This window comes from Ursus americanus, chromosome 28, assembly GCF_024610735.1.
Source record: "Ursus americanus isolate L20-20 chromosome 28, mUrsAme1.1.p, whole genome shotgun sequence".
In the NCBI taxonomy this organism is placed as follows: Eukaryota; Metazoa; Chordata; class Mammalia; order Carnivora; family Ursidae; genus Ursus; species Ursus americanus.
In genome coordinates, this window is record NC_142154.1 from 1963760 (window position 1) to 1984812 (window position 21053).

At 60.5% G+C, this 21053-nt stretch overlaps 1 protein-coding gene across 1 annotated transcript in view; it reads left to right on the forward strand.

Annotated features, from left to right (window-relative positions):
* CEMIP (cell migration inducing hyaluronidase 1) overlaps nucleotides 1-21053 on the forward strand; it is a 133445-nt gene that overhangs the window by 99807 nt on the left and 12585 nt on the right. The window contains exons 12-22 of the mRNA XM_045813107.2: nucleotides 147-322; nucleotides 2018-2227; nucleotides 10473-10678; nucleotides 11354-11423; nucleotides 12166-12294; nucleotides 14399-14484; nucleotides 15414-15545; nucleotides 16470-16505; nucleotides 16587-16742; nucleotides 19290-19470; nucleotides 20623-20838. Coding sequence (XP_045669063.2) covers nucleotides 147-322; nucleotides 2018-2227; nucleotides 10473-10678; nucleotides 11354-11423; nucleotides 12166-12294; nucleotides 14399-14484; nucleotides 15414-15545; nucleotides 16470-16505; nucleotides 16587-16742; nucleotides 19290-19470; nucleotides 20623-20838 — 1598 coding nt within the window. The remainder of the gene's footprint in view (nucleotides 1-146; nucleotides 323-2017; nucleotides 2228-10472; nucleotides 10679-11353; nucleotides 11424-12165; nucleotides 12295-14398; nucleotides 14485-15413; nucleotides 15546-16469; nucleotides 16506-16586; nucleotides 16743-19289; nucleotides 19471-20622; nucleotides 20839-21053) is intronic.

The window sequence follows — 21053 nt, forward strand, 5'->3', positions numbered from 1 at the left end:
TGGCTCTCCTCTCAGGCCCGGAATTCCATCTCCCTGGGCTTCCTTCTTCCGTAAAATGGGACTGGGGCAGCCGCGGGACCATGGTGCACACAGGGCACAGTGTTACGTAAGCAGCAGCAGGGTTCCCACCCCCCTTTCTGCCCTAGGAAAACCACTGTACCTGCACATCGGGGAGGAGATCGACGGTGTGGACATGCGAGCTGAGGTCGGACTCCTGACCCGGAATATCGTGGTGATGGGGGAGATGGAGGACAGCTGTTACCCCTACAGCAACCACATCTGCAACTTCTTTGACTTCGACACTTTCGGGGGCCACATCAAGGTATGGGTCGGCCTGGCTGGGAGCATTCCTCGCTGCCAGCCTGGAGGGGGCCCTGGCTGGGGAGGGGACGGGAGCAGGAGGCAGGACCAAGGGCAGGGACTTTCTGGAAGGCCGAGTCTGGCATGTTGTCCAGTGGTGTGCTGTCTGGCTGTCAACCCCTGACCGGAAGATAGGAGGGGACCACCTTGGGGACGGTCACACAGCACCCTGAGCTCCCTGCCTCCACGGCTTCCAGCCCCCGTCCCCGCTCCTCTTCTTCAACGCTTCACCCCAGTCGTTTCCCAGAAGAACTGACATTTCACTCACACAGAGTCATGCTTACAATAGAGCCATGAAAACCCAGAGCTGAGAGCAGGCAGGGTAGACCAGCTGGACGCCAGAGCGCTGAGCGTACCCGTGAGCTTGCTGGTAGAGGTGGAGGCAAAGGCGGAGACGGGGAAGCGTGGCGGCGGTTAGCGGTGCGCGGTGAGCGGTCCACAGGAGCTCCGGCTTCCTGGCATTCAGCTCACGGGGGAATCCTGTCCGCACGTCTAGCTTAAGAGCCGCAACCTGCCATACTGAACATCACGACGCCCCAAAGCTCTTCGGGTGGCTGTTGCTTACAGTGACTTAGGACCAAAGCCGATAGACTATTGGTGTCTTGGAGTTTTGTGAGGACAGAGCTCTTGAAGCCGCAATCGTGGGCTATCAGGATAAGACCTTTCGGTGCCTAGCTGAATGAAAGAGTGGGACCTGCAGAGCGCACTGCGGAAGCCCTACTGGGGCTGTGTGGCCCCGCATCACACGTGGGCTTCCAGCATCCGCGGCCCCTGCTAGCTCAGCAGGCCACCTGTCACCGTAGCCTCCAGAAGTACTCGCCTGTGTTCCTGGTCAGGTTCTGGGGCTGAGGGGGTCCAGGGCCTGTGCAGAGACTTGTCAGAGAGACCAGAGCCCGTTTCCAATTTCGAGAGCAATCCCTGAGCCGTCAGCGCCCCCTTCCTGCTTTGCCCAAACGGGGCCTCAGGCTGCCCCTACCCGAGTGGCATTGACAGCTGCTCTGGGGGACTGTTAGCATGTCCTTAAGATTGCCCTCCTCTAGGAGCAGCAGGCTGAGCCCCACTTCCGATAGGAATCGTTTCCAGAGTGTGCTTTCGCAGTGGGTTCCTGGAGTGTAGACGGTCACGGTGGTGCAGAATGGAGTGAGCACGCGGACCACCCCATGGCTTGCCCACGCCAGTGGGGTCACAGACTGATGGAGATTCCTGGCTCAGCATTCCTGTCCTCCCACCAGGAGGGGCTGCAGACCATGAGCCAGAGCACAGCCTCCTTCTGCCCCCTGGATTCCCATCCTCTTGGGGCTGGCCTTGTGCCAGCCTCGCCCCAGCTTATCTCGGGGTTCCCCCTTCCTCGTGACCCTCTGCAACTTAGGAGGGAGGGCAGGGAGTGGAGGTCAGCCCCGACTGTTGCACGGTCGGTCCACGGAGCTCGATTCCGAGTGGTTCCCTGCCTTGTAACATCCCTGTGTTATCTGAAGCACCTTGGCACGCTGGCAGTAGGAGGGCCAGGGGCCTTAACCCATCTGCAGAGCATAGGTTGGATTCACTGCATGGCCGAGGCAGGGATTAGTGAGGCACTTTGCATGTTTGGGACGCAGCCCGGGTGAGGGGCTCAGGCGCACCTTGCTGACGCTTCTGACCCTCCCCTCCCCTCTTGCAGTTTGCCCTGGGCTTTAAGGCAGCGCACCTGGAGGGCGTGGAGCTGAAGCACATGGGGCAGCAGCTGGTGGGGCAGTACCCCATTCACTTCCACCTGGCAGGCGACGTGGACGAGAAGGGAGGCTACGACCCGCCCACATACGTCCGCGAGCTCTCCATCCACCACACCTTCTCTCGCTGTGTCACCGTGCACGGCTCCAATGGCTTGTTGGTAAGCACCTCCTTCCTGGGGAAGTGGAGGGCCCTTCACTCCCCCATCCTCGAGTTCCCTTCCTCCAAACATTAGTGCTGGGTGGAGGTTTGCATCGGACTTTTAGTCTGGGGCCCTCGGGGGGAGTGGTGTCAGTTGAGAGCAGGTCTCCAACTGATAGAGGAAAGAGGAAACAGGGCAGGGGTGTGACCTTGCCAAAGGGCCCCAAGCCGTGGAGGTAGGGAGCTGGCAGTGGCCACTGGGACTCTAGTTCCCTCTGTGCCTCTTTGGAGTGATGGGCGGTCCGAGGATCTTTCCGTGGCTGTGTGGCCAGACAGATCCGCTAGTGCAGACAAGGGGCTCGTGCTGAGACTGCACTGTGGGCTCTGTCCCACGGACTTGCAGGGGCCGCCCGGGGCCTTGTCTCCGGTTGCAGCAAGCGTCCTTCAGAGCAGACGCTGCTGGGAGGAGTGGCTTCACTAGCAAGGAGGTGAATGGGCCAGAGCCTTGTCTGGGTTCACACAGCTGGTTTTCACACGAAACTGATTCTTATGTAAATGAACTAACTTACAGGGCGCCCGGGTGGCTCAGTGATTTGAGCATCAGCTCTTGATTTCGGCCCAGGGCGTGATCTCAGGGTCCTGGGATCCGGCCCCGCGTCGGGTGCCGTGCTCAGCGGGGAGTCTGCCGGAGAGTCTCTCTCCCTCTCCCCCTGCCCCTCTTCGCTCACCTCCCTGCCTTGCGCACTCTCATTTGTGCTCTTCCTCACTTTAAAAAAAATAAATAAATGAACTAATATCCTCTAGAAACTTTAAAAACCGGGTATTATAAGCTGAAGAATCCAGATGGTGTTTTGTTTGGCTTATGAAGTGTTTATAGAAACATTTGATCATCTCTACACTAAACTGATAATTTTACACTAAACCAATCTTTCTTTAAACGGACTGAACTTACATCCTATATGAACTTTAAAGCCGGATGTCACAGATGGGCCCCCTGCGCGCAGAACCCAGTGATGGGATGTGTTTTGTTTGGCTTAAATGATGTTTAAAGAAACATCTGAACTAGGTTCCATCATTTAAAAATTAAGTGATTTCACATAGAAATCGGGATCCTTGGCTTCTCTGGGAAAGTGGTCCGAGGTGGCGGGTCAGACCCTCACTGCTGCGTGGCACAGGGGCCTGGGGGGGGCGGTGTCCTCTGCTGCTTTGCGGACCCACTGAGGGGAGAGGGGAGAGCACGGGCTCTGGAGCCTCGTCTGGAAGCACGTGGGTTCAAGAGCTTGGCCCACAGGTTGTGAGCCGTGGCGCCTCAGGCGAATTGTTCGACATCCGCAAACCTCCATCGTCCTCCTCGGCCACATCACAGCAAACACGGGGGCTGTGAGGTGCAGGTGCCGCGGGGAGCCCAGGGCCCGGCGCCCTGCCCACCAGCTCGCGTGGCCGCACCGTCCAGGGGTCAGGGCTGATTGTCTGCGGCGGGTGGCAGGAGGGCTGTGGCTGGAATGGCGCTGAACTCGTGGGACTGTTTTCTGGTTCAAGGAAGGAAAAGCAGAACATGTTCTCGCGGAAGCAGAAAGACAGTAAGATTTACGATAAATGGGAAATGTCAGGAATGCGGTACCAGCCACAGCGTGAGCTCGGGCTCTGGAGTCTGGGTTTCCATCTGCCCTCTACCACGGACCAGTCGTGGGACGTGGGCCAGTCACTTTCCCTCTCATGCCTCTGTTTCCTCTTCTGTAAAATGGGGAGGACGGCGGTATCTATCCCACGCGGTTGTTACAAGGAGTGAGCACAGGACGTGGAAAGTGTGGCACGTGCATGTGGCCCTGGGAGCAGGTGTGGTCTGCTCTGCTTGTCCACGCGGTTTGCAGAACGAATGCAATGCAGGGACTCGGGCGTTCTCTCGCAGGGTGGCGGCTGAGCTCGAGCATGTGGTAAACAGAACAGTGTGGACTCAGCTAAGAGAATAACAGGCCCGAGTGTGAGGAGCTTTACTTGCCTTAAGCGCTCGGTCTCAAGTGTGGTCCTTAATTCAGCAGCAGTTCCCCTCTGCTTCCCGTCGCGGAAGAGAAGGGTGTTCAGATTCGCAGCGGCTGGCTCGGTGTGAGCGGAGGCCGCTCTGCGTCTCAGGGCAGGTGCACACACACGCACACACATGCGCACACACATGCACACGTAGCGCGGACGCACGGCCGTTCTTGCAGTCGGTCTCGTCACGTGCGCAGTGCAGGGCCCGCCAAGCAGCTCTCGTGGCTCTCCGGTCAGAATGTAAGAACGAGCAGGGTTTGGGCGCCTTGGGCGCAGCGTGCCTCCCCGAGTGCCACGAGCCAGGGCTCAGCCGGAGGAACGGGCTTCCGGAGGAGACGCAGGGCGAGAAGCGGCGCGGGGCGCCGGTGGCCGCGGGGGCGAGCGGCTCAGCGGGCTGCAGGCAGGCAGGGGCTGAGCTAGCGGGCCAGGGGCGGCCCTCGGACCCGGCTCGTCTGGAGCCGCTGGACGGGCCAGTTGTACCCACACTAGGCAGAGTGGAGCCAGCGGCTTGGACAGCCTCTTGGAACCAGAAGACCCCTGCAGTCCTGTATCTCCCAAGGCCATTCTGTCCGGCCCCAAGGGGTGCCAGCCACCAGACTGGGAGGGAGCACCCCTCAGCTCCCTGGGTGCCAGCCAGACGCCAGGCAGCCCAGGCAGCCTTGCACAGGCCTGGCCGAGGGGCCCGCGGCAGCCTCACCCCGGCGGCCAAAGGGCTCCAGCCGCACTCAGCTCGCGTCCCTGCTGGACGGCCGGGCTGGTGGGGTAGGCTCTGGAGCCTCCAGACCCGTGTGGCCTTTCCGAGGTGACAGCACACGGGCACGGCCTAGCATCGGATGAAGTGCGCGCCTCGGAGCCCCGGACCCAGAGAAGCGACAGGATAGTGGAATGCGTTCTGCGTCCTTCCCCGAGCGCCGCAGCCCGGGGCGGGAGCTGGGGTTTCGGACTGACGCCGCCCCGTAAGTGCTCCGCCACGGAGCCAGGAGGAGCCTCGGGAGCTGGTTGCTCCATCGGTGCGTTACATGCGCTCCCTTCGTCTGCCTTGAAGGGTCTACCTGTGGCCAGGGCTGGAACCGTGTTTGAAAAACGGCTTTAGGTGACGAGATGAAAGGAGGCCAAACACAGGCAGAGAGCTGATTGTAATTTAGCGCAGAGGCCACTCGGCAGCATCGTGATGCCGTCCCTCATGCCGTCCCAGGTCTGGACACGCCCGGGACCCTGGATGGGCAGGCACTGGCTCTTTGGGAAGAGGGGCTCCTCGGCGTGCGGAGGGAGAGGTGCCTTCAAGCTGACCCCACAGCGTCCTGGGCAGCCCCCCAGGCGTGGCTTCCCCACCCACCACCTGCAGACATACTCCGGTGCCCTCGTCCTTGGAAAACAGCTTCCCTCACCCCCACCCGCGCCCCAGGCCACCCACCGGAGCTCCTTCCCATTCTTCAACACCTGCTTCTGGAAAGGGCAGTCTGAACTTGACGTTCCCGCCAACACCTGCTTCTCACTCCCCTCCTAACTGATGAACACGCGGGTCTCTCAACATCTGCTCCCCTGAGCCCCGAGGACGCTCAGGAACCACCGCTCACACCGTGAGCTCCCACTCGACAAACCCACCGCCCCTCCTCCCCAGACTCCGTGCTCGCTCAGAGACAGTGACTGCAGGCGTCCACAGGACCACCAGGCTGAGAGGACAGCCTGGGTCGTGCTAACGACCCAGTGTGGGCTTGGGGGCTGATCCAGACTTTCTGAGCCTCGGTTTCCCTGCTGTGCAAAGTGAGGAAGAGGCCACAGCCCATTGCAAAGGCTTTGGGGGAGGATGAAGCCAGAGAACACAGTGGCAAACTTAGCATTGGCAGGTAACAGTACGATCACTGGGCCTCTCCGCGTAAGGTGCGCTGGGTGAGCCCCCCAGCTTCCAGGAGAGAGTAATAGCCCCCCACACACACACACACACGCGCGGCGTAGACTCAGGAGTTCAGCACGTGCTGCGTACATGTCCTCCCATCCTGCCCTGCAAATTCACCGTGCAAGGCTTGCGGTAAAACCGCACTGAATGCTGATTATTCTAGGGACGCCAAGGCCCATTTAACCAGAGAGCCCCCGTCACACAACTGTCGCATCTACGGAACAGAGCTGGGGAGATGCCTCTGGTGATACGGACACCAGTGGTGGTGTTTTCCTTGAAACCGGGTGGTCCGCACGGCAGCTGCAGGATGCCGGCGGGGGTGGGGTGAAGCCGGCCCTCGGAGGGAGGCTCTCCAGCCCATCCCCTGCAGGCGGGGCAGCTCGGGGCCTACTGCAGCTCCCAGTGCCTCTCAAGGTGTTTCTGAGCTCTGGGGCAGGAGGCAGGGTGCAGGGGACCCCTGCCTGTTCTCTCCTGGAAACAATCCGTCCCGGTGTTTCCCAGGAAGGTAGAAAGACACCAAAACGGATTCCGTTTGTGGCCCCCTCTCCCTTCCATTTCCAGGGCAAGGAGAGTGGGTAGGAGAAGAAAACATGTCCTTTCTTTCTTCCCCACCTGGTACACAGCTCAAAAGGTGTGGTCATTGGTGCAAATGTGTCCAGCTCTCTGTGTGGCTCTGGGGGCCCACACCCGGCTGCAGCCCCCCACTGTCCAGTCTCAGGGAGACGCTCGTCCAGCGGCTTCCTCCTGCCGATGGCTGCGGCCCCTGGGTGCAGAGGGCAGGCGCCCAGTGCCCTCTCTCGTCGCCCCCAGCTCTGGGAACCACAGGCCAGGCATCTGTTTGCCCCTTTTCCCGTTTTTCTGGAATTCAGAGTCTCACTGGCTTCTTGATTCCTGTCACTGCTCCCATGTCTCCTTCCGGCCTGAGCCCACGTGAGGAACCCAGATGGCGGTGCTTGCTTTCCCCGAAAGTGTCCCGGGCCGGGGCTTCTGCTGGCGGATCGGAGAAGAGATGCGCTGGGGAACAGGGCGGGCGCTTCACCCATCAGCTCAGGAAACAACTGGAAAAGGGCCCCAGGCCCCTCTTTCCCTGGCTCCCTGCCTGCCCGCCCCTCTCCGGGGCGGTTTCTGGGGCTCGGTCCTTCCAGACGCCGCCGAGTGCAACCTGCTTCTCTGCCGCCTTTCCTGGCTGCTGTCTGCGCGGTCAAACACTCCTTAACACTCTGCAAAAATAGGGCTCTTTTCTTCAGCGGCTCAAAAAACAGAAAGTAAGCGGTAGAAGCCTGGAAATTACAGCGCTCCTTTCAATCTGATTGTATTTGGGGTCGTCTCCAGCCCGTGTGAACGGCATCACACCGGCCCTGGAAGGCAGAGCGGGCAGGGCTGATTCCCGCTCGCGTTCACTTGTCCGAAGCAGCAGTTTCTTCTTCCTGCTCATGCAGAACGTTCCACGTTACACCTGTTTCCCCAGCTTCGTTCCTCACAGCAACCCCCCCACCTTTGCTCTAAAAAATGTCCTGGTTCGGACAATAAATTAAATGGTCGTTTTAGATGAAGCAGTCTGTGAGGGCAGAGAAATTTCCTCCTTCGTAAGCTCACGCCTGGACCCCACTAACGGTAGTCGAAGACTTGAAACAGCTTTTCGGAACCACTTGGAGCGCTGCCGGCCATCAGCAGGCGTGACGTGCGGACGAAGGGAAAGACGTGATCTGTGCACGAGGACGGGGCGGGGGCTCCGGGCGCGCGCGCCTAGGGACGTGGCAGCCGCCTGCAAACCTGTATGATGTGTCTGTGCGTGCCGCTACACCGGATCTATCTGTCCCAAGCCGCGTCACGGTATGAATATTTAATTCTGGGAAATGTTCTGTGGCAGAACAATCACAGACCTAAGAGCCAGATTTTAGAAGGCGTCTGTCTCCCAGGGGACCCCCTGGGAGAGGCGCAGCAAGTCTGTGACTGAGCCGAGACTTGAACCTCTGTCTTCTGCTCCCCACCCAGCGCTTTCCTCTACCTCGCCGTGCTGTCCCCTCTGCGTGTCCCCACACGCCGTCCCCACCCAGCCCTGATGAGAAGGAAGAAATGCGGCCCAAGACGAGAGGGCTGGTTTTCTGTCTGGCGTTGCTGACAGCTGATTAGCACGCAAGTTCTGGGATCGGGCGGAGGGAGAATCAGGTCTCGGTTCTGTCCCTGAATGGAAGGCGAAAGGGAATGATACTATGATAAGAATTAAATGAAATAATGTCTGCAACACATTAGACACCCAACATATACTGGTTCTCGTTGTTCCTTTCCACCGGGATTTTTCTCTCCAGAGCACACCTCCAGGGGCTCGGAGGCTCTTTCTTCCTGGGGTGTTGATTAGAATAAGAATGTCCCTGATTCATCTGTTATTTACTTGCCTTCAAAGAAGGGGCTCACAGGGTGTGATCGGACAGTGGGGTAAGTGGGTGCTTAAGTGGATTTTGAAAGAGCCTTGGGCGGAAAGGAAAGCGGGGGGCTTGGGTCTGAACGTGGCTCCACCTCCAGGTCTGTGAGCTCGCTGGGACACCCCACGCCCCTTCTCTGGGCATCAGTGTCCTCCCTGTAAGAGGGGCATGGAACTTGCTCCACGCTGTCTCTGCCAGCCCCAGCAGCCCCGTTTCCTCCCTGCTTGTCTTTCCAGGCTATTTATAACCAGCTTTCCTAGCTCGCTGGGACGAAAGGAAGCTGTCCCATCGGATGACCTTGGTGTTTACTGGACTGCTTAGTGAGGGACTGAATAGGACTCAAGACCACGCCCTTGCCAATGACCAAAGATTAGGGAGGGAACAGAGCTGGCCTGGAACAGGGCGGCCTGTGTGTCTGGATTGTCCCTGTGGGGTGAATGGACTCGATGAGAAAGCGGGGGTCCCAGCCTGCCTGGCTTTGAACACATGGGTTGGGCGACCTCCGGCAAATCACTTAACTTCCCTGAGTCTCATTTTCCTTAGCTCTAAAAACAAAACAAAGCAAAAAGAACAATTATTCTAGAATTGTGTAAGACTTCAGTGAGATGAAAAGGACATGAAGGGTCCCGGTTCCGGATGCTTCCAGAGCGGGGTTGCCTGGACGTTGGAGTAGGGCAGGCTCTGTCCTAGAAAAGACTCCGGAGGGAACTGGGGTGTTTACCCTAGGTTTGTGTGTCCCAACCAGAGGCAGTTGGGTCACCCCCAACCCGGGCGAATGTTTGGCAGCAAGGGTCTGAGACAGTTTTGGTGCCACGCTGAAGAGGTGCTGCTGACAGGTGGTGAGGACGGAAGCCAGGGACGCCGCTTAACGTCCTGCAAGGGACGGGACGGGACAGCCCCTTGAAGTGTTGATGGTACTAAAGGGGAGTTGTTTTGGGGTGGGGTCTGGATGCTCGGGGGCCTGGCAGGCTGCTAGGTCCTTAATCGGTGTGGGTCGCACTGAGGTCGGGGAGCAGGAGCCTGTCTTAGTGGGTGATGGCACCCAGAGTAGGGGCGAGGGTGGAAAATCGCAGTTCCGATCAGTGGGTGTTTCTCACCATCGTCCGTGCTCTGCTGCAGACAGGCTACCTTTGAGGTGGTGAGCATCCCGTCTCTGGGGCATTCAAGTGGAAGCACTGTGCCCGTCTGTCAGAAATGCTTGTGGGCAGTCTGGCCTCGGGCAGGGAGGCAGGGCTCCGGCCAGAGACTCTCTAAGGACCTTTTAGTTCTGAGACTGATGTGCTCGGCTTCAGACCCAGATGGGGCCTCAGAGATCGTGGAGCGGGAGTCCTGCATCTTGATGGAGCGAGGGAGCCGGGGGAGGGGGAGAGACCCCCGTGCTGCTTGGACGCGTGGCTAAGACCGTGCCCCAAGCGCTCAGAGTCTGCAAATGGCCTTTCCGCTTCCCCCACGGACTCCGTGGCTCTTGGCCCGAGGGTTGCGAATGTCACTTGATGTATGTTGTGGGCCGTGGGGGCGGACACAGCCTGGCCTGGCTCAGATGCCGCCCCCCAGGCGAAGCTGTCCCCGCGCCCTTTCCAGCAGGCTGTGTTCTCTGTAATACACCTTGTAAGCTGTGACCCGGGCGCTCTCGCCTGCATGGGCTCACGGGACCTGGTCCACACCGATCATACCTTGTCCCCGTCCCACCCCATGGAGCCTCGGCCACACCTCCAGTTGGAAGGGGCTTTGAAGTCACCTGTCCCAGGCCCCTGGCCCCGCACCTGTGCCACGCCCCCCCCCCAAGCCTGCGGGGTTCCTCACGGGGCCCAGAGTGCCGCCAATGCCGCGTCACTGTGTCACATTTGCTGAATGAAGGTATGGGCACAGGAGCACCTGGACGCTGGTGAGAGGTCCCGTGGTCTTGGTCCCTGCAGGTCAAGGACGTGGTGGGCTATAACTCTCTGGGCCACTGCTTCTTCACGGAAGACGGGCCAGAGGAACGGAACACCTTTGACCACTGCCTCGGCCTCCTCGTCAAGTCTGGAACCCTCCTCCCCTCCGACCGCGATAGCAAGATGTGCAAGACCATCACAGAAGACTCCTACCCGGGGTACATCCCCAAGCCCAGACAGGACTGCAAGTAAGCGCCCCCATCCCCGTGCCGTGCGCCGCCGCGGGCCTGCGAGCAGGTGCTCACTCAGCCGCTCAGCCGGCCTCTGACCTCCGCACCCTGGGGCTCCGAGCAACTTGTGCCTCCCAGCCCTTAGCCACCCACTGCCCTCAGCCTCTCAGCTGGGGGCCACGGGAGCCACGGAGGGCATGCTTTCTATTCCCTCCTTCTCCGCTTGCCCCTGGATGGCCATCGTTCCTGCCCACAGAGAACCACTGTTCTTATCCTCGGGCTTCTCCCGATGTCACACGGCGCTCCTCTGAGAGGACGTGGGTGTCACAGTGGGTACCCGTGGGCACGAGTCGTACTCTCCCATTTGGAGACAGAGACAGAGACAGGACTGCTGTGTGATCAGCGTTCCCATGCGGGGCCTCTCCCTGAGTAATGGCCCCTTTCCCGGGCGCTGGCGACTTCTCTTTATTCTAGAGCCAGGCTCAGACTTCACCCGCCAACTAACTGCCTCGGCCTCACGGAGCCTTACGCCCCTTTTAAGCTCCGAGCACTTCAGGTGCTTAAAAGCACCACCCTCGCACGAGCAAACTGGGTTTCCTAACAAGCTAAGGATTCCTCAAGCCTCTGGTAAGAGGCAGGGGAGCCAGCGGCCCGGTGGGTGACACATGCCATCTCTGCCCCCTCCCCCCGCAGTGCAGTGTCCACCTTCTGGATGGCCAACCCCAACAACAACCTCGTTAACTGTGCGGCCGCGGGGTCCGAGGTGAGCAGAACGATCCCTTCTTCAGCAGGAAGTAAAGGTGGGAGCCGGGGTGGGCCTGGGACACATGGGGTCCAAGCCCCAGGTCGGGCTCAGCTGAGTGAAGGTGTCACGTGGACTTGGCTTTAAGTAATGGCCCTGTCCCTTCCTCGTATGAGTGATCAAAGCACTTCACTGAAATGACTGATCATCAGATAGAAACGGGTGAGGTTTGGAGCCGGGCCCGGCACACCGGCGCTCTCAGCTAAAATCGTTTAATTCTTGCATCAACCCTACGAGGCAGGTACCCAGACCTTCCATCTGCTGGGCGGGGAAGCCGAGGCAGGGAGGGCGAACGTGCCCAGGGGCACGCATGGGATTCAAACACGGCATTCTGTCTACACAGCCTTGCTCTTACCCCTGCTCCCTGCCGCTTAACGTCGGGGGCCCAGAGCAGGTCAGGTGCTGTCTTGGGGCCACAGCTTCCATAGCTGGGAAAGGGAGAAGTCACGATGGACTCAAAGCCAGCCCTTCGGAGCCCGTGGCCAGTAGAGTAGGACCCGACGAAGGGCTGTCACGGTCAGGTGGCCCCCACACAACACGTTTGCCCGGGCTTTTTCCTGTCCCCGGAGGCGTGTCTGGGGATGGGCGGCGGGGGCCCGTTCGGGGATAGAACTGGGCCAGCCCAAGTCGGGCCAGTCCGTGGCCGCAGCGAGGAGGCTGCGGGGCTGATCTCTGTGCCTCTCCCCTTGTGCCCCCCCCACAGGAAACCGGGTTCTGGTTCATCTTCCACCACGTGCCGACGGGCCCCTCAGCGGGAATGTACTCCCCAGGCTATTCAGAGCACATTCCACTGGGGAAATTCCATAATAACCGAGCACATTCCAACTACCGGGTAAGTCTTTCCAGACTCTGGCTCCCCGGCCAGCCTGCGGGTCCTCCTCCCCCGGCCTGCAGATCGTGAGGGCCGGGATGGCCTCCGGGCTACAGCCGGCAGCACCCGCGTTCCTAGCGCCCATCTGCGGGAAAACACAGCAGCCTTCCTCCGGGGCTCCTGGCCGTTCTTAGCCAGAGTGTTCCTGCCTCGGGACTGGCTTAGCGTCTGGTCAGAGCCAGAAGGAGAGCAAGGTGCACCTTTGCTCCGGCTGATGGCAGGGCGGCCCCTCCCGGTGGCCCCTGAGCTGGGCGCGGGAGTTGGACTTGACAGTCCCCTTGGTACGGGTGGCGCAGTGTTGCCCTGAAGGCTGAGCCTGGCCTGTAAGCTCGAGGAAATCCGGAGGTGGTTCCGAAGGACGGTGGAGGCAGCGTGAGCATCCTCCCCCCACATCCCGGGCAGCGGGTGGCCCCATCCAAGCAGAGCCAAGGGGGCAGGGGGAAAACAGAAGCTGCCACGTGAGGTGCTGGGGGAGGGGGAGCTGGGACTCCAGGTGTGTTGGGGACGCCCGGCCAGGACAGCAGCAAGGCCAGAGCCATGGGACGCAGAGCTGTACAGCCAGGCTGAGATGCAGAGTGCCGCCCTGGGGGCAGAGGTGGCCCTGGGGGCGCTGGCTCAGTGCATGGAGCCCAGAGTGTCCGGGCTGGTCTTCCAGTCCAGGCCCTAATGGGACAGATGAGGAAACTGAGGCCCCTGGAGGGGAACAGATACATCAGGATTAGGGGGAAAAAGCTCACCGGGGGAAGACCGTGAAGAAGAGAAATCCTCTCTGACCTGGCCCATGCTTACACCTGCGGGGTGGGGGGGGGGGGGCAGCGCAGGGCAGCAAAGGGAGGACGCCAGGCAGCACCGTGTCCCGGAGGCCGAGCACCATGTCTTCGGGGCAGAGGGTAGAGGTGAAGAGGAGTGGTGTCCCCTTGACAGAGAGGGGTTTCTGAGGCTGTCGTGGGCCATACTGGAGCGGCACAGAGGCTCAGGGCGGGGTGGGGCCACCCGAGCAGTGGACAGGCTGTGTTAGCTGCTTGTTGGGACCCCTTCCTCAGGGAGCCTTCCCCTGAGCTGGGCGCTGGGCCAAGTAGTGCCTGGATTGGAGACCTCGGAAGAAGGCGGCTGTGTGCAGCACAGGACATGGGCAGGGACTCACGGGCACAGGTGGAGGGACCGGCAGGGCGAGGAGGGAGCGAGCCGGAACTGTGAGCTGCATTGATTGGACGGAGTCCTGGGCTTGGTGCCCCTGCCCTGGACCCCATGAGCCCCGCCCCTGCGCCCAGTGGGTGGCGGTCCTGGTCTGGGACGATCGTCGGGGGCCAGCACTGAGCCTCCCACTGTCCTCTGAATCAGTGTTCTTAGCCCATCTTAGCAGGGGCCACAGCTGGGGCTTGGGGGGGTGAAGGTCATGGCTCGTGAGCAGTCAGCTGGGGCTCTAGCCCCTCACCTTCCTATTCACGTCATCCCAGCTTAAGAATGCACCAGCCAGATGGCCTCCAGTTACTGGAGAAGGGAGCCTGGGCTTGGGCCTTCCCAGGAGGCCGAGAGTCCCCCTCGCTGGGTGGCCCTGACTCCTGTGCACCCAGGGCTGACCACATAAACACCTTCAGAGCCAAACAGGAACGTGAGTCAGGCATGGGCCCAGGCAGGATGCAGGAGGAGCCCAGACCCCTGCCCGGGGTGGAGATGAGACTTAAGTCACTGCAGACACATTTCCCAGGAGAGCGTGCCTGTCGCCCTTGACATGCGGCCTGGGCTTATGACTGCCCAAAGCAAGGGGAGTTCTGGGCACAGACTTAGCTGCGTGGCCCCGGACAAGACACATAACCCTCCAGACCTCAGCTTCCTCATGCACACCTCCAAGAGGACTCCTGATTCCAGATTCACTCTGAGCAATGCAGAGCAATACAGGCTGCTCACCTCCCTCACTGCAGACCCCTTACCCCTGTTAATGCATCCTGACTGCACGGCTGGTTTTACTGGAGCGTATAAGAGTATGCAGTGAGGCTGGGCGTGAGGAGGTGCCTGCAGCTGGGGAGTGGAACTGACCGTGTCCCTGACTGTCCCTTCCCCGCAGGCTGGCATGATCATAGACAACGGGGTCAAGACTACTGAGGCTTCCGCCAAGGACAAGAGGCCTTTCCTCTCTATCATCTCTGCCAGGTAGTCACGCCTTGGGAACGCACGCATTCCTGCTCACCTCCCGACCCACCTCCATTCTCTTTGTTCATTCATTCATTCATTCATTCATTCATTCATTCAAGTATCTAGAGAGCACCTTCCACGTCCTGGACACGGAGCTAGCTGCTGGGGTAACGTGGCGAAAATCTGAGCAGGGCCAAGTCTGAAAATTAGGGTTAGACTGCCACAGCTGCAGGGAAATAGAAATCTCTAGAGGTTCCTGGATCCCTCAGCAAAAGCCAGTGCCTGGTACGTGGGCAGGCGTGGCCAGGCCACCGCAGGTTGCGCCGAGATCTAAAGGGGAAGAGAAGAGTTGGGGAGAACCACACCATCGGGTTCGTGGGAAGGGACAGAGCTCAGCCAGAGGCCAGGGGCCACTTTTCAAAGGTGCTGTCAAAACCTGGAGGTTATTTGAAAGAGGCTGAGGTGCTAGGGCCGCATCAGCGATGAGCAGCACTGGGGCTGTGATAACGCGGATGGAGGGTGCCTGCTGGTCTGGATACCACTGAGCAGCCCCGCTCCGTGCTGGAGCCCAGAGCAGGCGTGAGGCCGAGGGTCCCCCAAGTCGGTAGGGAGCTGGGCATCTCACACCCTCCTTCCCAGCCCCAGCGGCTGCACTGCACGCCAGGATTGGGCCTGGCTGGCTGGACTTCCCTCTGTGCCGTGACCTGCCTCGGCCTGGGGGGGGGGGGGCGGGCAGGGGGCGGTAGGGGTTCCTTGGCCCTTGGGGGGTGGGTCCTAGAGGAGAGACCCTTGCTTTTGTGACAAGCTCAGCCCAGGCAATGTGAGCCGACCACTGCTTCCTCGGCGTCTTCCTGGCATCGTGCGGGGGGAGGAGCTCCAGGCCAGAAGGGGTCTGCTCAGGAGCCCCCCAACACGGCCCCCTGTGCCCTCCCCACGGTGTGTTCCAGGTACAGCCCTCACCAGGACGCCGACCCGCTAAAGCCCCGGGAGCCCGCCATCATCAGACATTTCACCGCCTACAAGAACCAGGACCACGGGGCCTGGCTGCGCGGCGGGGACGTGTGGCTGGACAGCTGTCGGTGAGGAGAGAGCCGTGGGGTCTCGGCACGGGGAGGGGTGATGCCTCCCCACGCGGGGGACGGGAGAGCAGGGCAGGGAGGAAACAGACACGTGGGCTTTGGCCTTCTGGTCCCCCGCCAGGCAGGGGCAGAGGATGGCAGCTGGGAGCGACCCCCACGCCCCCCCCCCCCGACAGCATGCGCAGGTGCTCCAGGTCACCAGAGGGTCCCTGGGTGAGGCGCTCTCGGCCGCAGAGCCAGTCAGCGCAAGGAGGGAAGGAGGAGGAGGCCAGCATGTCCTGCGTGTGCTGAATCCTTGGTTGCCTTGTTACTGTGCTTCTCGAAAATACAAATTATCACCTCCATTTTGGAGATGATAAACTGAGGCCGAGGTTAGTGACCTTCCCAGAAGGTCACATAATGAGTAAGTGGTTGGACGGGGGCTTGAAATTGCAACTCACTGGACTCCAAAGTGTGGCCACGTGGGTCCTGCCCTTCCCAGCACCTGCCTGACCTCTGGGAAACTTGGAGTCTGTTTGTCCTCCTCGCTGTGGCTGAAACGGGAGTGGGGATGGCGGGGGGACGTGGACCCGCACCCACATAGCCCACCTTTACCCAGCGCGGGCCCCGAGAGTGGCAAGGTCCTCCCAGATCTAACGTCACACTTAGCCCTAGGGTCACGGTCGGGCCGGGCCGCCGAGGGAGGCTCACGGAGCCTGGCGTGCGTGCTGCCGGGACGGCGTGGCCCCAACCGCTGAGCACCACTGTGCAAGCAAACACTGAGCGGGAGAGCCCACGGCTCCCTCAGCAAACCCCGTGCTGGGGAAAGCCTCCTTCCCCATGCAGCAGCCACAGAGTGATGTCAGGGACAGGGAAGGGGCCTTCCCTCTGCGGCTTCCCTGAGCGTGGGGTGAGCAGGCTCTGACCGTCCACTCTTGTCCCCAGGTTTGCTGACAATGGCATCGGCCTGACCCTGGCCAGGTAAGGGCAGCCGTCATTGTGCTGGGCCCTCTGTGGGAAGCCGGCTCTGGACATCTCATCCGAGACATCTTCTCCCTACAGCGGTGGGACCTTCCCGTACGACGAGGGCTCCAAACAGGAGATAAAGAACAGCCTGTTTGTTGGCGAAAGTGGCAACGTGGGGACGGAGACGATGGACAACAGGATCTGGGGCCCCGGCGGCCTGGACCACAGTGGGAGGACCCTCCCCATAGGCCAGTAGGTTTGCAACTATGGCAGCTTCCTCGTGTGGCTTACGCTATGCAGTAGCGGTGGAAGGAGTGCTGCTTGTGTGTGATTTCTTCCTGCCGGCTGTGAATGCCTCTGTCCATTACCAGTTAGAGAAATCGATGACACTCTAGACATTAGCCGGCAGTGGGGTGAAATCGAGAATGGGTGAGAGGGAAAAAAAACAAAACCAACCAACAGTGTTGGAGATCAGTGCACAGGGCCACGTGACGACCGGAATGCACAGTGTGGTTCCGGGGCCGTGTCAGTGGCAGACCAGTGTCCAGGCTCAGCGACCACGGGCTCCTTCCTCCTCTGACAGTGCATTGCCCCCCCCTTCTGAGGACGGGGGACAGATAGACTCAGGCCAACGGGGAATAACCAGGGCGGGGACAGAACCCGACGTCATGTCGCACGCAGACGGGGAGCTTCCGTCAGGAGACGAGATCAGACTCGGGGGAAAGCACGGCAGGTGTTTTCACACGTCCTCGGGGCTGCCAGGCGCGTTCAAGACGAAACTCATGCCCCATGGTCCCCGGGGCTCGACTGCGTTTGGTGCAGGAAGAATTTTCTGCCGGTCAGGCTTGTGCATCCGCAGAACCGCAGGGCTGTGAGGAGGGTCGTGGGCTCTCTTGCAGGTGGAGTTCACGCGGTGGGGGGGCAGCCAGGTGGCTGGAGGAGGGGGTGACCTGGAGAGTTGACCACTCATGGAGCAAAGGGACCAAAGGGACGCGGTCAGTTCCTCAGAGAGCCTCGGGTGTGGGGGTCGGTGCGAGGACGACTCTCCTGTGTCTGACGGTGATTCTGCTTAAACATGAATCCGAACGAGACAGCAAGGCTCTGAGCCGGCCTGCAGCGCGGGGGCCCCCACTCTCCAAGTGCTAAGGGCCCCTCCTGCTCCCTGAGCGTCTTCCCTTTCTCCGGGGAGATAGAATCCCTGCCTCTATGGGCCGGACACGGCCAGAAGCTCCCACCGCAGTGATCGTGACCTTTGCAAGGACGGTGCTGGCAGAGTCCCGGCGTCCGCTGGCACAGGCCGTCAGGAAGCCCTTGTTTCTGTCTCGTCGAAGTGCTGCTCCGTCCCTACGAGCAATGCGGCATGTGCATATTTGGGGTTGCTTTGCTGAGGGTGACCAGCTTCCCAGGGCCGGAATGTTCTGCTGACGTCCAGGGGCGGGTTTGTTTACGGAAGCCTGATAGTCCTGCCAAACCCAGCAGGTTCCTCGCGTGGCGTTTGTGAGCGGGGACTGTGCCCCCTCGTCACGGTGATCCGTCCTGAACGGGCCTGGCTGGGCTCGGAAGGAAAGAAGTACACAGTCTATGGACACAGCTAGTCAGGATGGGCGGTGCCCCGAGTGCTTGAAACGGAACAACACGCAGAGGCACCCCAGAGAACCGGGGTCGAGGCGCTGGCGCTGCAGATGCAGAAATGCAGAAGTCCGTGGTCCACTGAAGGCGCAGGCCCAGGCTGGGCTGACTGGGGCTTTCCTCGGGAACCGTATCCGGGCAGGGGAGCCCAAGGTGGACAGAGACGGCAGAGGGCAGCCTGTGCCCAGGGACAGACCCTCTTCTGTGTTTGTCTCCCTGCTGCTGCCCGGCCCCCTTTATGCCGGCTGTGGAAAGAGCGGGCCGGGCCCAGAGCAGAGACACCGGTAAACGCATTCCAACTGGGCTCGAAGAATGAATGGGCCTAGATCTGGGGCCACTGGCAAGCCCAGCAGCGCCTCCAGACCCTGCTCTGGAGTCAGAGACAGGGGCATCTCTGAGCCCCGCCCTCCACTGGGCCAAGCGGCCCGTTCTCCGGTCCCTTCTCTCTCTGCCTCCGAGCGTGCAGCCTCCTCCCCACCCTTTCCCTGAGGCCTGGAGATGAGGGCCTTCCCGGGGTCCTCTGTCAGCCCACACTCCTGCCCTCGCAGGGCGCGCCTGCCTCTCCACGGGGGATGCTGGGAAGTTACGCAGTTATCTTGCCACATCATCATCGCCTTCCATTCTGCCCCAGACCCCAGAGACTTGCAATCAGAAGGCTCACTCAGACGAAACTCATCTGGGTTTTAATCTGATTAAATGGTTACAGCAAGTGAGAGAAGGCGATAATGACTACTGGCTCTCGTCTCCCAAGGGACATAATACTAGCATTCTGTAGCGGTATTTACAGTATTCACCCAATGTCTTCGCAGGATGGAAAAATTGGGGGAAATATTTGAATAGAGGTAATTCCCCAAACCCCAAGCCAGCAACTAAACAGATATGCTTCCTTCCTTCCTTCCTTCCTTCCTCCCACCCTCCCTCCCTCCCTCCCTCCTTCCTTCCAACCATCCTTCTATCCAATAAGTCATCTAGCAATCATTTATTGACATTTGCTGTGTCTGTAAGTGCTTTCTCAGTGAACTAATGAATCGATAATGTGAGGAGTTGCTGGAGTGGGGAGCAGGAACGCTGTACCCACAAAGGCTCTGTTTCCAGCCTCCCGGAGGGTGCAGACAACTCTGTGGCCCAACATGGCAGTCAGCCTGACACCTGTCTTCCCTAACTCCACAGGAATTTTCCAATCCGAGGAATTCAGTTCTATGACGGCCCCATCAACGTCCAGAACTGCACTTTCCGCAAGTTCGCGGCCCTGGAGGGCCGGCACACCAGCGCCCTGGCCTTCCGGCTGAACAACGCCTGGCAGAGCTGCCCCCACAACAACGTGACCAACATTGCCTTTGAGGACGTCCCGGTGAGTGCGGTGCTGGGACAGGCTCCCGGCAAACCCAGACTCTGGGCGGTGATTCACAAGTCCCCCGGGGCTGGAGTTTGAGCCGCTGCCACCACCACAGGGAGTGAACAACTTCCACCAAGCAGCCTGGGCCACGTCCCAGCCTGTCGGCATCCAGACTGGAAAAGTACAAGCGTAGGTTGCCCCACAGGTCAAGCCTGGCTGCGTAAATGCCCGCTTGCCCTCACCCTCCCCAACCCCCCCGGAGCCTCTGCAGGGGCTCCTTCCAGACTCAAGAGCCTGAGGCTGTTCCTCCAAGGGCCTTGGTTTTGACCTACTGAGTCTCATGACAGGGCCACCTGAGTGGGTACGACAAATCCGCAGTCCCAGGGTTCCCAGGGCACTCTCTGCTAAGGTCGCTCCACTCCTCTCTCCCCGAGAGCGCACAGTGACTGGGGTCCCCCTGGACACACACAGGTGCCCGCGACAAGCTGGGGGTGAGAACGGCAGCACGGAGGGCTGCCCTTTGAGGCTGGGTGAGGCCAGACGGCCTGGGGCATTTTCTCTGGGTTACAGACCTCCCAGAACTTTCCTCCTTCTCCTCCTGGTCCTCCTTCAGGCCTGCCCTTTGCCTGTCTGCCCAGCACCTGCGGACTGAGGGGAAGGAGTGAGACTTGTCACTTCATCTCCTTACGCAGGCCACTGAGGCCTGGGAGAGGTCAGTCACAGAAACCCCCGCGGCTGGTGCTAGAGACTGTTCCTAAAACTCAGTGGCCTGCGAGAGGTCAGTCACAGAAACCCCCGCGGCTGGTGCTGGAGACTGTTCCTAAAACAGCACGTACACACACCCTCTCCTACACACACGCACGCACACGCGCTCCGGCGTCCCCTCCCCTCCACACATCGGAGCGCTCTCCAGGGTCTCCCGCCAGCCCTCCTGTGAGCAGAGGCCAAACAGACATGGTGGGTCTCGAGCTGAGGCCGGTGAGCATCTGGCTGTTTGTCTGGCTCCCTCTGTGAGGTCAGCCGTGAGGCCTCCTGCTGCGCCCGAGAGCGTCTTGGGGTTGGCCAGGGTGTCATGTCAGCGGAAATCGGAAACTTCTCCCTGGCCTCATGACGGCTGAGGTTTCCCTTCACCTCTGGCCCGGCCTTACTTTCTTGGGCTCTGTTTAGATTACTTCCAGAGTGTTCTTCGGAGAGCCTGGGCCCTGGTTCAACCAGCTGGACATGGACGGGGATAAGACATCGCTGTTCCATGACGTCGACGGCTCTGTGTCCGAGTACCCGGGGTCCTACCTCACCAAGGACGACAACTGGCTGGTCCGGCACCCGGACTGCATCAACGTCCCCGACTGGAGAGGGGCCATCTGCAGCGGCCGCTATGCACAGGTGGGGAGGCCAGGGTGGGGCCACCCGTCCCCCCGGCCCGTGGCAGGCAGGAGCACGTGCCTGCCGCAGGCCTGGCTCTGTGCCGAGCAGGAGATTTGGGTGTCTTTCCTCTCCAGTTTTGCTTTTTCTCTTTCCTCCTCACCAAGTAGAATTTTCAAAAATTCAAAGTGAAAACGCTTCATAGGCAGAAAGCAGAACGCCCAGGAAGGGGGCAC